General features: G+C 32.4%; 2 protein-coding genes and 1 long non-coding RNA gene across 3 annotated transcripts; 2 read left to right on the top strand and 1 right to left on the bottom strand.

Moving 5' to 3' along the window:
- Positions 1–854: 854 nt before the first annotated feature.
- On the top strand, positions 855–4,831 carry LOC128163457 (uncharacterized). Its single transcript, XM_052827062.1, has 4 exons — positions 855–1,182; positions 1,668–1,771; positions 2,482–2,639; positions 3,669–4,831. The coding sequence occupies exons 1-4, from the start codon at positions 985–987 to the stop codon at positions 4,736–4,738; spliced, it is 1,530 nt and encodes a 509-aa protein (XP_052683022.1). The 5' UTR covers positions 855–984; the 3' UTR covers positions 4,739–4,831.
- Positions 2,908–6,228, bottom strand: LOC128163460 (uncharacterized). Its single transcript, XR_008240805.1, has 3 exons — positions 5,135–6,228; positions 4,900–5,041; positions 2,908–3,427 (listed from the first exon to the last, which is right to left on the bottom strand). It is a non-coding gene; the product is annotated as an uncharacterized LOC128163460 (long non-coding RNA).
- Positions 6,229–7,821: 1,593 nt separating this feature from the next.
- Positions 7,822–10,026, top strand: LOC128163454 (uncharacterized). Its single transcript, XM_052827059.1, has one exon. The coding sequence runs from the start codon at positions 7,855–7,857 to the stop codon at positions 9,604–9,606; it is 1,752 nt and encodes a 583-aa protein (XP_052683019.1). The 5' UTR covers positions 7,822–7,854; the 3' UTR covers positions 9,607–10,026.
- The last annotated feature ends 6,703 nt before the right edge of the window (positions 10,027–16,729 follow it).

Below are 16,729 nucleotides of genomic sequence, written 5' to 3'. Positions count from 1 at the left end.
TTAAAACTTACCCAACTTTAAATGTGTTGGAACTCAAAAGGAAAATTGAAAACAGGCTTCTTGTGGAAAAATATTTACTTTTAAAGAACTGTGAATTTGAAAAATTTGAGAGACACTTGGAGAATATTATTGAAAGAATTTAGCAAGTCTTTACTATATCCCCAACTATTTGTTAAAAGAATGTATGATGCTTTTTTAAAATATCTAAATAAATCTTTTTGATAAGCAAACCCTAATAGACAGCTATGCTGCAAAGCAACCATTGCCCCGTCAGCTTTTTTCTCTCCGCCTTCTTTTCTCTTATAAATAAATATATGTACATGTACGTGCTAAATATTATGTTCATGCTGGTGTTTGTGTATATTATAATCACATATTGGAAAATCCTTAAATTTAGAGCTGTCAATTTATAAGTTGGTGTGCATGTTATATTTTTTATTTGCTTTTCTTCTTTTGTTTCTTTTGTTTGTGTTTATATGCATATTATTTCACTCAATGTTTTCTGTCCTTTCTCACCCCCACTAAAAACATAAAAATCAAACTTTCACACCATTGTGAACTATTATATATCTATTCTTGCATGTATATTGTATGTAAAAAAAATGTTGAGATTCCAAAAGAAATGTATTATGTAAGAAAGCTGTGAAAGTCATGAATAAAAAACATAAATAAAAAAAAAAAAAAAAAAAAAAGATCAGTGGTTCTAAAATGATCTTTCAACTCTAAAATTAGTAGAAATACATATTTTAAGATGATTTCAAACAATATTTAACTACAGACGATCACACATATATAGTTAGTAGTGAATTATCACGACACCAACGATAAAACTGTTAATATAGTAAAGAATTCACGCTTCCACGTCGTCACTAGTGATGCTGTTGCTATCTTTGCTCAGCCAATCAGAATCGCGGAATATTTGTCGGCCATTACCTCCGACAATAAACATCATGTCGGAGGTTAGCATTTGTTAAAATTTCTATTATGGTGAAGACCTGTGCGTGGGGACGATGCAACAGCGATACCAGGCGTCCTGAGAGAATACAGGGAGTGCATTTTATTCCATTTCCCAAGCCCAAAACGCAGAAAGACAGATGTCTGAGATGGATTAAGGCATGTGGGAGACCACACTACCAGCTAAATGAGAGCAGAATAAATCGACACACGTTTGTGTGTACAAAGGTGAATATTACATTTTCTCGGTAAATGAAATAATGTAGAATTTCATATGTCTTAAAACACCATATAGGCCAAGAAGTCAGTATGATAAATGAGAGAGAGAGAGAGAGAGAAAGAGAATGTGTATATGATCATATCCGTTCCCCGTTCCTTAAATTAAAATTGTAATATAGTAGAAAAAACACTCATAAGATTGTCATGTAAGTCCCCTTCCGTAAAATAAAACCAGAATGGCCAAACAAATCTGACAAGCAGATAAAATAAGTAGGAATATTCAAGATGAATACTTGTACATTAAACCAGGGACGTATATACGTCCCCGATTAAACTTGTCAACAGATTCCAAGTTTCTTATTTGATCAACATATTTTTGTCTACAAGTATAATGATCATGGTATGATAATTATTTATCAAACCATTCATGATCGTTTGTTCACTGTCTTCAGTGTATGTATGATCATAAATTATGACTGAGAATTCTATTTTAGCATTTTGTGGATCCCAGTGGTCCCACTGAGGAATATCCAGATCCAATACCTTCTGATGGTTCAAACATTAGAAAAAGCAGACGTCATTGGAGAGAACGAAGCGGGTTGGTCTTATTTTTTTTTTCAAAGAGAATACCATCACACAATGGGTTATATATTTTTTTCTTGTTATCATAGTCTGTCCCAAGTTATTGCTTCCATCACTTTTTGATGATTTTTAATGAAAATAAACATACCTGTCAATTAAGTACAATTCAGATTGATAAAAAGGAAAAAATCCAAGATTTCTTCATTGATATACAAAATCTGTTTTTACCTGGAGAATCTCACAAGAACGAAAAACAAATTTCTTATGGAGATTTATAATGGAAAATGTTGACAACTTTTCTCCATTTTGGAAGTACTTGTGACACCTCGCACAATTTTTTAACATTATCATATGAGATACTTTTATATGGTCTGCAGTGCAAAATTCCTGTAGACTTTTTATTTTGGGCTGTGTATTGAAACCTTAAGCAATAGAGAGAGCGATTCAAAACAGCTAGGGGATCTGGATTTTTTTCACTCTAGTGAATGAATGTACACATGTACTTTGGGCAGAGAGGTATTTATAATTTTCGAAATATTACGCAAAAAGTGGTGGAAGCTGAAACTTGGGACAGAGTATAATAATCTTATCCCATTTAATTTGATATGAATACATGTACATGTACTTCCTTTATAATGAATGAAATTTTAATTTGTAAATTTATGATAGATTTTAAAACAACACTGAAGTTAAACAATTATTCATAATTAAACATTTTATTTACAGGCCATACCATAATATTCAACAAAATTCACATACAACAACTGCAAGTGATACATGTACAACCTCGCCTAAAGAATGTATTGATGAGATTGGGGAGTCGTCATTGGATAGGGGGCCAACTCCAGCTGAAAATTGTTTTGAGGGGCTATCATTACTTGCAGGTAATATGCTTCTTTAAGAAGGAAACAGCAAAGAATTTATAAAAGAAAGACAGCTTTAGAAGCATGTCTGTCATGAATGAAACATCAGGGAAAATTCGTTCAACAAGCATGTCCTTTGTTGTGTAGACTATAAATTCACACCATGGTGCACCAGACACAAGTAATTGTCCCTGTACTTGAACATAATGATCATGATTCCTATTTATTGATATCAGACCATTTTCCTCTTTTAGCATGAAATTTTTTATCTGAGAACAAGCTTCAGAAATTGACAAATCTCTGGCCAAATATGGACATTTAATTTCAAAAATCCCACACTCTCCATTTTCACACAGTTTACCATCAGGAGTTGCAGCAAGAAATGGGAATGCATTATTGATAATCAGTCCACAATCATGAAGGTGTGCATTTTGGACTGATTTGAGTTTTGCTAATTTCTCCCTGGCCAGTTTTTCCCTACTTAATCCATATTCTGTAGCTGCAGACTTTGTCGATGATTTACTTTGAAAAAGGGAGTTTAACAGCAAATCATTTGGTTGTTTCTTCCTTTTTACAACTCGATGCATCTGTGATGCTGTGATGCGGTTTGCCCGATATTTAAACCAGACAGGATTTTCATATTGGTTCCTTGTTGTTTTTTCTATGTCTTCTGGATTAGAGGGGATCAGTTCTTCTGTTAGTAATTCCTTGTACCATGGGGGGAGTTTCACAACTGATGTCTGTGGAAAGGTAGTATTTCCACAATACATTAACACTCCATCATTCACTCGTATGCCCTTTGATTTTGACTGAAATTAATTAGGCACCAATTTTGAACATGTTGAAAATAATTTTTTTAACAATTGGTTTTAATCAAGTTCGCATCAGTAATTATATTGTTTGTACATGTGTTTAAAGAAATATATCAATGCAATGGAAACTTTCAAGTTTGCATCTAATATAAAATCATTATAGAATACATGAAAAGGTATTTAAGTGGCAAATTTTATTTGTATCTTAATGCTATTAAAAATTTAATTTGGTCCACAGATTCATGTCAGATAGACCATCTAATGCAGAAAAAGCTACAAGAGACAGAGGAAAAACTTCATCATCAGACAGTTCTTAACCAGCATTTAAACTTACAATTATCAACCGTTCGAAATCAACCAGAAGTTCAAATTGAAGGCCTCAATATTGAGAAAATTATTCAGCAAGAGAAGAAAATCACTGGTTTATTTTTCTACTACACTAACCTTAAACATTCAACTTTTGTAACTTTGTACAGCATTTTAACTGAACAACAAATGCCAGTATTCCCAAAGAAAAGGAAAGATGTGAAGACTATGAAACCAGAAACTCAACTACTATTAACTCTGATGCGACTTCGCCATAACTTTGGATTGAAAGACCTAGCTGCTCGGTTTTTGATATCAACTCAGTCTGTGAGTGAAATATTTTCTGCGTGGATTGAACATATGTATTTGATCCTTGGATCCATACCAATATGGCCACACAGAAATGACATAATTCGAAATATGCCTTCGCAATTCAGAGTGGAATTTCCTGACACTTTAGCCATTATTGATTGCACAGAACTTAAGACCCAAAAACCGTCATCGTTAAAATTACAGTCACAGATGTACTCTGATTATAAGTCAGCAACAACCCTGAAAGGACTGGTAGCATGTGACCCCATGGGCAACATAATTTTTGTAAGTGAGCTGTTTACAGGATCAATGTCTGATGTAGAAATTACAGCAAAGAGTGGGTTTTATAAACTCTTGGAGCAGCTCATTTTAACAGGATATATTCATCATGGAGATTCTATTATGGCCGACAAAGGTTTCACAATATTTGGTGAACTTCAGAGTGTTGGATTGCATCTAAACTTGCCATCTTTTGTGAATTCGGGTATTCAAATGTGTCAGGCAGATGTAGAAATTACACAAAAAATTGCAGCCCATCGTATTCATGTTGAAAGGGCAATTAGGAAAATAAGAACCTTCAAAATATTGTCTGGTTGCATTCCTACTAGTCTGTTTGGATCAATTAATAAAATCTGGACCGTTTGTGTACTACTAACTCTGTGGCAGAATCCGGTGTTGAAAAATAAGTGATTTTTTTTGCTTAATAAAAAACATGTATTTGATATGTACAATCTTGATTCTTGAATTGAACATGTATGTATTGAATATATATGGTTACATACATGTATGTCTTGTGTTGATTCTTTCTGTTGGATTATTAATATGTGTGAGCAGTGTATTGTATTACACACCTGATAGCTGAGAGCTGACCCAAGATTCACATCACCAAATTCACTTTTTATTGTTGGTACATGTATTGTATTCAACTTTGATATTGGTAGTCCATCCAATGACTTCAGCATTTGATGTGATCGTTCTGTCAACTCGGGTACTCTATTGTTATATTAATTCAGATGTGATTGAATCAGGCGATGATTTTTACAACAGAATTAAAAAAATTTACAATTTATCAGATAATTCATATACCTGGATTTAATTTCTTTTGGAAGAACTGGAACTTTTTTGTGAGTTTCCTTAGCTTTAACAACCAACACTTCATTTATTGAAACAGGCTGTATTTTATTTCCTCTTGGTATATTCCATTGCTGGGGAAGGCTTGTACAAGATTGCTCGGTGGGGACATCCTTAAGACCAAGAACTTTGAACTGTTGTATACATTTTGATAGTCCAACTATATGGGAGCATTTACCTGAAACCCTGCAATTTTTTTGGATTATTTTCTCATGAATTATAGGATATTTGCTGTCTTTAATAACAGTATAATAGAAGTTTTATAAATATTTACACAGATGAAAGTACGAAGATTAGAACAAATCAACAAAACAGCAAAAGTAAATATATGTTAGTGAAACTATTTATGTGCGACAAAGAACTGTTGATTGTTTGTCAATAGTTTAGCAATAAGATTTAATATGACAAAATTCAGGTATATAGTGTATCATCACAAGGATTCCAATTTATATTTTATAAAACCATCAATTCAGTTTTACCTTTCATATAACATATACGTAGTGTTTTACCCTGATACATGTGTATTAATAATTTACCGTCAATATTACAAAAGGAGTGGACTCGGAGCAGCTGATTGAATACGAAACATACATGTAGCAACTTTTGAAAAATTATAAATTATAATACCTCTTTAACAACAAAAACACCAAACAGCAACAAATATGCAAAAGAACTCGTAAAAACAGGTTTAATTCTCTCTGTTAAGTTTACCCAGCAGTACATGAACAATACGCGTCCGTTACAGCGGAGTCTGAGAGATCAACAGTAAGCCGGTGAGGTGTTTCCCCCTTCCTCATGCTTCGGAAGCATCTTGCGCTAATAATTACAGTGTTATCTTTGTTTTTGTTAATAGTTACGTTGTGAATGTACCCTTCTTGAAAATAAATTAAACCTTTTGATAGACTTTTCTCAGAAAAGGCGTGATTAAACGACGCTATTGTGAAGTTGTCAGGGACGAGTTCTAAATCACCCGCCATGTTGTTTACAAAGTTTGTCGGAGTATAGAGTCACGTGATTTTGGTTGCCATCGGTGGGCGGGGCGTGGAAGCGTGAATAGAACTAAAACGATAGTAAAAGTAATCAGACTCAGGATTTTATGGTGAATTTGTTTGTTTGTTTGTTTGATTTTGCATTTTTATGTTATCAGGCGATAGGGCGATAGTTGCCCTTTGTTCGTTTCAAAAACATTTGTTTTTGTAATCAACAATTTTTAAATGAAGAAATAGATTTATAAAAATGATAACGCAATTGCGCGTACATAATGAAAGAGAATAAAGTAGAAGCTGTTAGCATTACAATGTACTTTTGATTGATTTAATTTTGATAAAAAAATCTTGCGAGTACAACATATATAATGTTTGTCATTTAACGCTCTTTATAGCGTTTATAAATCATTAACAATCTTCAACCATACTTCTTAGTTATGTATATCGCATAATAAATTTATTTTTCTGAATAAAATGGAATTTGTCTGACATTGAACAAAGATCTTGCACAATATTCATAGAGCTTAATTAAAGTTCATAGGAAGTTTTTATTAATGTTTTTGTAAATTTCCAGACATTCAGTTACCTTGAATATTTCATAAATCTCAAATTACCCACGTTATATTCTCTAAACAATTGTGTGAATTAAATATGTTTTTATTATTTAGCAAGTATTAAATATGCTACAAATTTAATAGAAATATTTGTTTACATTATATTCATTTCCTCGAATCATAAAGATAACAATGTTTACGAAAGACTGTAACTTACTGATTATAGGGAACAAGAACGAAATGTAATCAATAATAACTAAGATAAACGCCTTTATATTATTTAAAGGTATCATGTTAATCTATCTAGTCAAAGCAAATACTTCTTAAGTCACCTGACTATTTGAGACACTTCACCCAACCAGTATACAAACATTGTTTTAGAAAGGGATATTGCCAAAGATTGAATAGGTTTGTACATGTACATTGTAAATCATTTGTTTATGAAACCATATTTCAAAAATTCATTGTGTTAGTTTTTTTTATTACTTTTAGCTCGCCCAATCTAAATTTTGATATAAGTTTATTAGTTTTTCTATTTAAGTTGTATTTTATCTGTCCTTTTATTGAGGGTGGACGGGACCACTCAATACTTACATTACATTTGTTTTCTTTTGTAATAGAAATAAATACAATTTTTTTTCATCACAGTTTTTGTAAAAAATGGCCCGATTTGTAAAAGCGAGAGAAATGAAACTACATATCCGTTCGGAATCAGTTTTTGTAATTTTACCATTTTAAGATGTTGCGATAAGATATTGCCCTTTTTGAATTTTTTAAAACGGTCTTCACATATCAGTTATATCAAGGTGTAATGTCATGCACATTTATATTCCTATGTGTGCTGTACCACCTTCATGTTTCAAATGTTTAAATGCTAAAACAAGATTAATGTCAACTTTCATAATTAATTGCAAGCAACAGAAAAAGTGGTTATTTTTGCACTGGAAACTGTTGGTAGGTTTTAACATGAATCATAATTTTAAACAAATTGGGTGGAAATGAAGATTTCTATGGCGAGTATGACTAAGCTTGCAATCAAGTTTTAATTTTACAAATTAAATGCACACTGTTAAATGTGTTTATTCAATATATTTTCAGACTAAATTTCAAAGGTATATGTGTAATCTGCAAGGCCATGTTATCTTTGCACAACATCAAAGATGTCATACGATGTCACCTGTGTGATACACCTGTCCCTCTTCTGTACTGTGACGTTTGTCATATCAACCTATGTAAAGTATGTGCTGCAGATCATCTCTTGGACGATTCGCTGGAACATAAAGTGGTGCCAATTAAGCAAAAACATTCGTCTCATTTGTATCGTAAATTGACGACTGATGCCAAAAATCAATGTGAAATGCATAATGAACAATGTGAACTATATTGTAAACAATGTGACGTTCCAATTTGCAGCTGTTGTTCATTATCTAGTAAACATTTAGGGCACGATAAATTTGGTATAATTGAAGCGTTTAAAAGCAAAACAGACGACCTACAAAGAGATTTGCAAGAGTTAGAAAAAAGATTGCTCCCAAAATATCAGGATATTGTCTCAAGTATCAAAGTTCAATATGATGATCTTGAGACGAAATCCAAAACTCTGATAAAAGATATTCACAAACAAGGAGCAGATTGGCATAAAGAAGTTGACACTATAATCAACAGAAAAAAATCTGAAGTTAGTGAAATGCAAAACAAAAATATAGATGCCCTAAATAAACAGGAGTATGATATCACTCTTATTATTTCTGAAATAACACAGATCATTGGTGATCTGAAGGAATTGCTGGAATCCAAGGATGTTTACAATGTGTCTGCATACAAATCCAGGAATGCTGAATTCAGAAGACTGCCCACCGAAATCAAATTTACCGTTCCACGTTTTATTTCCGAGAAGATAAACACAGAACTACTCTATGAGCAATTCGGCTCTTTGTCAGGGTCTCCCCTTACCACAGAATTCGAAATACCAATACAGACCTCTCTAGCCATGCCCTCCTCACCAGGAAAGCCTTTTCTATATGATCCACAGATAATCGCAACTTTGGAAACAGGATATGACAACCTAAACCATGTCACATGTCTGAGTGACGATGAATTATGGACACAAGGCAATAGTAACACCATGAAACTTTACGATCTCCAAGGAAACTTACAACAGTCAATCAAAACTAAATCTGGAAATAACCCTTACGACATAGCTGTGACAAAGGATGGAGATTTAGCTTATATTGATTCCAAAGATAAAACTGTGAATCTAATTAAGAAAACAAAGATGCAAAAAGTTTCAAGACCACGAATGCGCAGATGGCGAAAAAAGGACACACAAGAAATACACAAAATGATTGAACTTAAGGAGTGGAAACCCCTTCGTTTCTGTATTACCAATTCCGGCGACTTCCTGATTACCATGACACGTGATGATAAACAAGAAACAAAATTGACGCGGTACTCGGGATTTACAGAGAAACAAAATATTCAATTTGATGACAATGACCAGCCTCTCTATTCATATGGTTCTTACATTGTATATGTAAGTGAGAATAGAAACCAAGATATATGTGTTGCAGACAATAAAGCCAAGACAGTAGTTGTAGTTACTAAAGCTGGTAAACTAAGATTCAAATACACTGGTCCTCCTGCTAATGCAATTTCCAAGGAGTCATTTGACCCAATTGGTATCACTACAGACAGTCAGGGGCGAATTCTGACAGCAGACCATTGCAACCATCGTATCCACATCATCGATCAGGATGGACAGTTCCTCCGCTACATTGACAACTGTGATTTTCGCTATCCATGTGGTTTATGCACTGACACAGCAGACAACCTCTTTGTGGTCGAGTTTGTAAGAGGTCAAATTCAGAAGATTAGATATTACATGTAGAGAAATTTATCAAAATTATCAACAGTCTTATTATTGCCGTTTCCAGAACGAAAGGAATGAAAAGAATAATAAATAGTACAAATTAATCATTGATCTGGAATGTTTTACACCATAAAATTAACTTTCTATAAATGTCAATAATAATATTAATGTATTTCATATATCAAATTGATTTTTCTGAAAAGGTATGTATACTAATCCAGGTTAAATTTTCAAGCCCGCTGCTTGCTTTATTTGTCTTAGTTCTGTATGTGGTCCAGAAGCTGTGTGACAGGTCATATATTGATGAATTGGTTTCCAGCATTTAATAGATACATTTCAGAAATGGTATTTATGTGTCTTTTGTATTGTTGTAAAGATATTGACTAGTGCAATAACAAACCACTCTAATGGTAACGAAATTGCAATAAAGTAAGTCGCATTTTCTTTGCCCAAACTTTTAAATGAAATCCTAACGGATTTCATAAGCTTGTATAAGTAACTCGTAGTTGTTAATATATATATATATATATATATATATATATATATATATATATATATATTAAAACCGACACTTTTAAGATATATATATATATATATATATATATATATATATATATATATATATATATATATATACATATATATATAAATCAAAGAAAAAGCTCAGTGGTCGGTGAAATATATATAAAACTTAAATAAATAAAAACACAAAGATCGAGTAAAACATAAGCGCTTATGTTTTACTCGATCTTTCTGTTTTCATTTATTTAAGTTTTATATAAATATATATATATATATATATATATATATATATATATATATATATATATATATATATATATATATATATATATATATATATATAAATCAAAGAAAAACCTCAGTGGTCGGTGAAATATATATAAAACTTAAATAAATGAAAACACAAAGATCGAGTAAAACATAAGCGCTTATGTTTTACTCGATCTTTCTGTTTTCATTTATTTAAGTTTTATATAAATATATATATATATATATATATATATATATATGCAAAAGCAATTGTTAAACTTATTTTGCTCAGTACATATTATTGTATATCTACATGTATTTTTTCAATTTTGAGTCATTTGTTACGGAATTTAAGATTCCGTAATTCTTTGTAATTCGTTTAAGACCGGGACGCAAGATATATGCCAACAAGTAATGGCGTAAATCGTTATGACAAACAAGAGGCCCATTGGCCACATCGCTCACCTGAGGAACAATAGGTATGATAAAATCAGCTTAATGGAGTCATAATACAATCAATCTGGACAATGTACAATAATACAAGCAGATCCTGTATAAATAAAATCCAACCCTGGATAGTCTTATGTTTATAATCATAAGTCCCTTTTCTAACAGGATGATTTTATAGTCATATCACATGATGAGTATTGCAATTCTCAAAAAGATCCTTAATAATTGTTTATTTATGGGATATAAAGCTACATCAAACTCTGAAACTTCTTGTGAGGCCGAAAATTTGTCCTGGAGCCAAAGTCTTAACAATTATAAAGAATCATCTGGCTGATTGGTTTCTGAGAAGATTTTAAAAGATTTACTCCATATATTCCTATGTAAAACTTTAACACATCCCCCTCCAATGTGGCCCAACCCTACTCGCAGGGATCGTGATTTTCACAACTTTGAATCTACACTATCAAATATTTACTCTATATATTCCTATGTAAAACTTCGACCCCCATTGTGGCCTAAACCTACCCCCGGGGGTCATGAATTTCACAACTTGGAATCTACACTACCTGAGGAAGCTTCCACACAAGTGTCAGCTTTCCTGGCTGATTAGTTTCTGAGAAGAAGATTTTTAAAGATTTACTCAATATATTCCTTTGTAAAACTTCGGCCCTCCATTGTGCCTCCACCTTACTCCCAGGGGTCATGATTTTCACAACTTTGAATCTACATTACCTGAGGATGATTTCACTAAAGTTTCAGCTTTCCTGGCTGATTAGTTTTTGAGAAGAATATTTTAAAAGATTTACTCTATATATTCCTTTGTAAAATTTTAATCCCCTATTGTGGCCCCACCCTACCCTCGGGGGTCATGATTTTCACAACTTTGAATCTACACTACCTGAGAATACTTCCACACAAGTTTCAGCTTTCCTGGCCTTATGGTTCTTGAGAAGAAGATTTTTAAATATTTACTCTATATATGTAAAACTTTGAACCTCCATTGTGCCCTACCCTACCCCCAGGGATCATGATTTTCACAATTTTGAATCTACACTACCTGAGGATGCTTCCACACAAGTGTCAGCTTTCCTGGCTGATTAGTTTCCGAAAAGAAGATTTTTGAAGATTTACTTTATATATTCCTATGTAAAACTTCGACCCCGTTGTGGCCCAACCCTACCCCCGGGGGGCATGAATTTCACAACTTGGAATCCACACTACCTGAGGATGCTTCCACAAAAGTGTCAGCTTTCCTGGCTGATTAGTTTCCGACAAGAAGATTTTTAAAGATTTACTCTATATATTCCTATGTAAACCTTCGACCCTCCAATGTGGCCCACCCTACCCCCAGGGATCATGAATTTCACAACTTTGAATTTACACTACCTGAGGATGCTTCAATACAAGTTTCAGCTTTCCTGGCTGAATAGTTTTTGAGAAGAATATTTTCAAAGATTTACTCTATATATTCCTATGTAGAATTTCAATCCCCTATGGTGGCCCCACCCTACCCCCGGGGGTCATGATTTTCACAACTTTGAATTTACACTACCTGAGGATGCTTCCACACAAGTTTCAGCTTTCCTGGCTGATTAGTTTCTGAGAAGACGATTTTTAAAGATTTACTCTATATATTCCTATGTAAAACTTCGACCCCCATTGTGGCCCCACCCTATGATTTTCACAACTTGGAATATACACTACCTGAGGATACTTCCACACAAATTTCAGCTTTCCTGGCTTTATGGTTCTTAAGAAGAAGATTTTTGAATATTTACTCTATATATTCCTATGTAAAACTTTGAACCTCCATTGTGCCCTACCCTACCTCCAGGGATCATGATTTTTACAACTGTGAATCTACACTACCTGAGGATGCTTCCACACAAGTGTCAGCTTTCCTGGCTGATTAGTTTCTGAGAAGAAGATTTTCAAAGATTTACTCTTTATATTCCTATGTAAAACTTCGACCCCCATTGTTGCCCAACCCTACCCCCGGGGGTCATTAATTTCACAACTTTGAATCTAAACCACCTGGGGATACTTTCACACAAGTTTCAGCTTTCCTGGCTGATTAGTTTCTGAGACGAAGATTTTTAAAGATTTACTCTATACATGTTTATTACTTTGTAAAACTTCGAGCCCCTATTATTACTGTGTAAAACTTCAATCCCCTATGGTGGCTCCACCCTACCCCCGGGGATCATGATCTTCACAACTTTGAATTTACACTACCTAAAGATGCTTTCACACAAGTTTCAGCTTTCCTGGCTATAGGTTCGTGAGAAATTTTCTCCCCTTTTTGTGGCCCTTAATTTTCATAACTTTGAATCCCCTTTTCCTAAGGATGATTTGTGCCAAGTTTGGTTGTAGATGGCCCAGTAGTTTTTGAGAAGATGTTGAAAATGTGAAAAGTTTACGGACAGACGGACGCAGACAAAATGTGATCAGAATAGCTCACTTGAGCTTTCAGCTCAGTTGAGCTAAAAAGAGATTGAAATAAAGAAAAACATTCCACAATAAAAACATATAATTACCTCTATTTCTTACGGAAATTTATAGTTAATTCATAGCTGTATAGAAGCAGCCAGACTGAAATCTACACGCCCAATTTATCGACTGGTCGAAATCTACAGCGGCTAAAAGTAACATGACTGAAATTGACACGCCCTGTTTATCGATTTGTCTGAAGCTACAGCGACGTAAGTAAAATAACGGACTGCCCGAGATAATCTTGATGATGCCAGACTCCAAGTCTCAGAGGAGACAATTTGGCAGTTTCTTTTAGCTAACGTACTTATGTACATTAACAGTAATTTAGTGAATTTTAAAAACTTTTCATAATCAATTTATTAATTATTTCAAGAAAGATGTAAATATAAACAATAAAATGCTTTCTTTTATGATTCATGCGGGTTATGAAGGTAGCGATCATTGCAGAAAAAATTAACATAACCCGCTGAAACGGGTTATGTATTTTTCCTGCAATGTCGCTACCTTCATGTCCCGAATGAATCACAAAAGAAAGCATTTTATTGTTTAAATAACTATAAACGGTGTAAATCATATGTGGATACTAATTATAATAAGAATTTGAAGGAACTTTTAGAAAATTTGAAATCCCACAACTTCTCTAAACTTTATACAACCCCCCCCCCCCCCCCCCGATAAATCAAAGTCCAGGTATTTGACATCATTGATAGCTCATTTTATTTAAATAGAAATTGATCACGTAAATTTACTTACTTTGTCATCAGTCTTCTTTTTCTCTTTTTCTCTCCAGTTTTTTCATTCAGCTTTTTTAGTTTAATCTTTAACCTGTTCCTGCCCGAGCACTTGGCCCTGTAACTCGTTAACATAATCCACAGTTCTTTTCCTTTTCAGTTTATTCAGAACGATACATGAAATCAGTTTACTGACTTGATTAAAAAACAAATCCTAAATTCAAAACGGAAACTTTACAGAGAATACTGTTTAGTGAGTATAATTTATCAACGCCAAATGCTACTATATTTAGAGTTGCTCAAATACAACATATATATATATATATATATATATATATATATATATATATATATATATATATATATATATATATATATTTATATATATATATATATATCAATCGTCAAATATTTTCTGTTAGATACAAATGTCCTTCCAACATTTGTTTTTTCTTTGATTTGTGTTGACATCTTTGTGAGATGCAAACAAGATCGCTCGATTTTTCTCAACTTCTTCCACAAAATTTTAAATCTCCTTGGTAATTTAAGACGAACGTAAATACAAGAAAGTTACGTCGGAACTAAGTATATTTCGTCTTAACTAAGTGTGTTTATGGGACGTTAGTATGTCGTCACTCATTAAGTAGTACCTAATGTATGATGTTTATGTTAAAGGATGTCCCGTACTCTTGGTTAGCCGACTTTATTTTATCAACAACAAAAAACATTACAATCAATTCAATACAATGATTCTGATATGTTACATTGTTATGGCGTTCTTCTCAAAATTCAGCCTTTTTAAACTCTGCTAGTATTGATCTGTTGATATAGAAACTGCAATAAGCCGATTGTTTTTAAGTTTGACTGAAAAATTAGGAAGTAAAACTCAGTTGCAAATGTTTTTTTTAATAAACATGTTTGTTCCAGTGGAGAAAAACTTAAATTTTATAAGTACTAAACTGTGTTTGTAACAGATGTGCATTCGAATTACAGTTTGAGACTTAATACTTTATACAATATGCCGATGTCATAATGTTTTAAAATGGCATACTTAATTGAAATTTTTTTTTTTACTTACATTTGTTCATTTTGCACAGATTATCATAAGCATACAATTGTTATTTTTGATTTTCAATTTGATATTAATGGAAAAAAAATACATGAAAAGAATTATCTTTTACGTTTCATGTTAAACAATCTTTAATTTTCTACCATTTTTCAAAATTACTCATTGCAGGCTCTAAATAATACATTGCAATTTAAAGTTTTCTACACTTATTGCTTATTTTGCATGAACAATTCTTCATCCTTCCTATTCAAAGTTTCGCGCTGCATCCAATCGATTAAACGTAAAGAAATTTGCATTATTCTATTGACATTTTAAGTCATATTACTTCCAGCGAGGTAATACGAGGAGGCGAACAAATGAAAAATATGATTTATATCATCTCTTTTATATTTTCCAGATATATACACATGTACTTTTCTTATGTACCTGTATCACTTTTTAAAAAAAAAATTCGATCAATTTTAAGTGACAATCAATACTTACTATATATCTATGAAATGTTATCATCTTGCTTTTTCTACTTCTTGTTGATAATACTTTTATTGTATATATTTCTTATTTGTGTTAGAATGCTTTGAAATATACATACATGTCAACCTTTTCTTTTATAATCATTAAAAGGAAAACGCTTAATCATACAAACACGCAGATATATATTATAGGTAAATATTTCTGTATTTTCTGTTCTCTTACCAAAACAAAAATCTTACAAAACGTTTAAAATTCACAAATAATTCGCAAATTTGTAATTCTAAATTTTAATTTATAAATGTGTGTTCATATTTCAGTCATTGCTATGTGACCCTTTATTTATTTAAAATTTGGGCTTAAGAATTTTCTACGAAGGTCAGAAAAAATACCTGATATTATAGTTGCCAAAAAAGCGCAAATCAGGCGGGGGGTTGATTAACATATTAAAATTGAATGTTTGATGTTCTCGATATTCCTCCATCACCTATATGTGAACATCATTTGTAACACCTTTCACGAAAATTGTAGCAATTTACAATAAATATGGAAAATTCAAAGTCAAATTGCTTTTAAACAATTGAAATAAACCATATGAAAACGATAAACCTGGGAAACCTCACACAGTCTATCAGACCACTAACTCATGCTTTCATGAGTTCACTATCTGTCACATAGTGGCCTGATGATTCACAAATGAAGTGTTTTCCCCTGTCTATGTTTTGTCTCATAAAAAGTCTCCTTTGAACTTTTTATCCTTGCCCTTGAGTCCAGATATTGAATCTTCACGTTTTTTTACGTTTTCCACCATTTGAAATCTAAAATGCATTTGAGTATTTTACATTTAAATTCTAAAAACTAGACAATGACCAGTATTTCACTTCAAGTTCCTTATCATTGAATTTGTTTCACTCAAATTTCTTGCATTGAAAAATCTAAGGCTTATGTAGATATATTATAGTTTTTGCCGTTTAGTTCCTCATCCACGTATAATTATCTATATCAATGTACATATATATATATATATATATATATATATATATATATATATATATATATATATATATATATATATATATGACTATCCTATAACCACTCCTGAAACAATCTATTAACAAGTAGTTCCCAGTTAAAGTACTTTTTACTGTATGTTCAGAAT

Source organism: Crassostrea angulata, chromosome 9 (assembly GCF_025612915.1).
Source record: "Crassostrea angulata isolate pt1a10 chromosome 9, ASM2561291v2, whole genome shotgun sequence".
Classification (NCBI taxonomy): Eukaryota; Metazoa; Mollusca; class Bivalvia; order Ostreida; family Ostreidae; genus Magallana; species Magallana angulata.
The sequence above is the reverse complement of the archived record's forward strand: the minus strand, read 5'-3'. Positions and strand labels throughout refer to the sequence as shown.

Coding starts and splice junctions, on each gene's coding strand:
- LOC128163457 (XM_052827062.1), top strand. CDS start 985: ATGGTGAAGACCTGTGCGTGGGGACGATGCAACAGCGATACCAGGCGT. Junction 1,183..1,667: donor ACACGTTTGTGTGTACAAAG/GTGAATATTACA, acceptor ATTCTATTTTAG/CATTTTGTGGATCCCAGTGG. Junction 2,640..3,668: donor GGGGCTATCATTACTTGCAG/GTAATATGCTTC, acceptor TTTGGTCCACAG/ATTCATGTCAGATAGACCAT.
- LOC128163454 (XM_052827059.1), top strand. CDS start 7,855: ATGTTATCTTTGCACAACATCAAAGATGTCATACGATGTCACCTGTGT.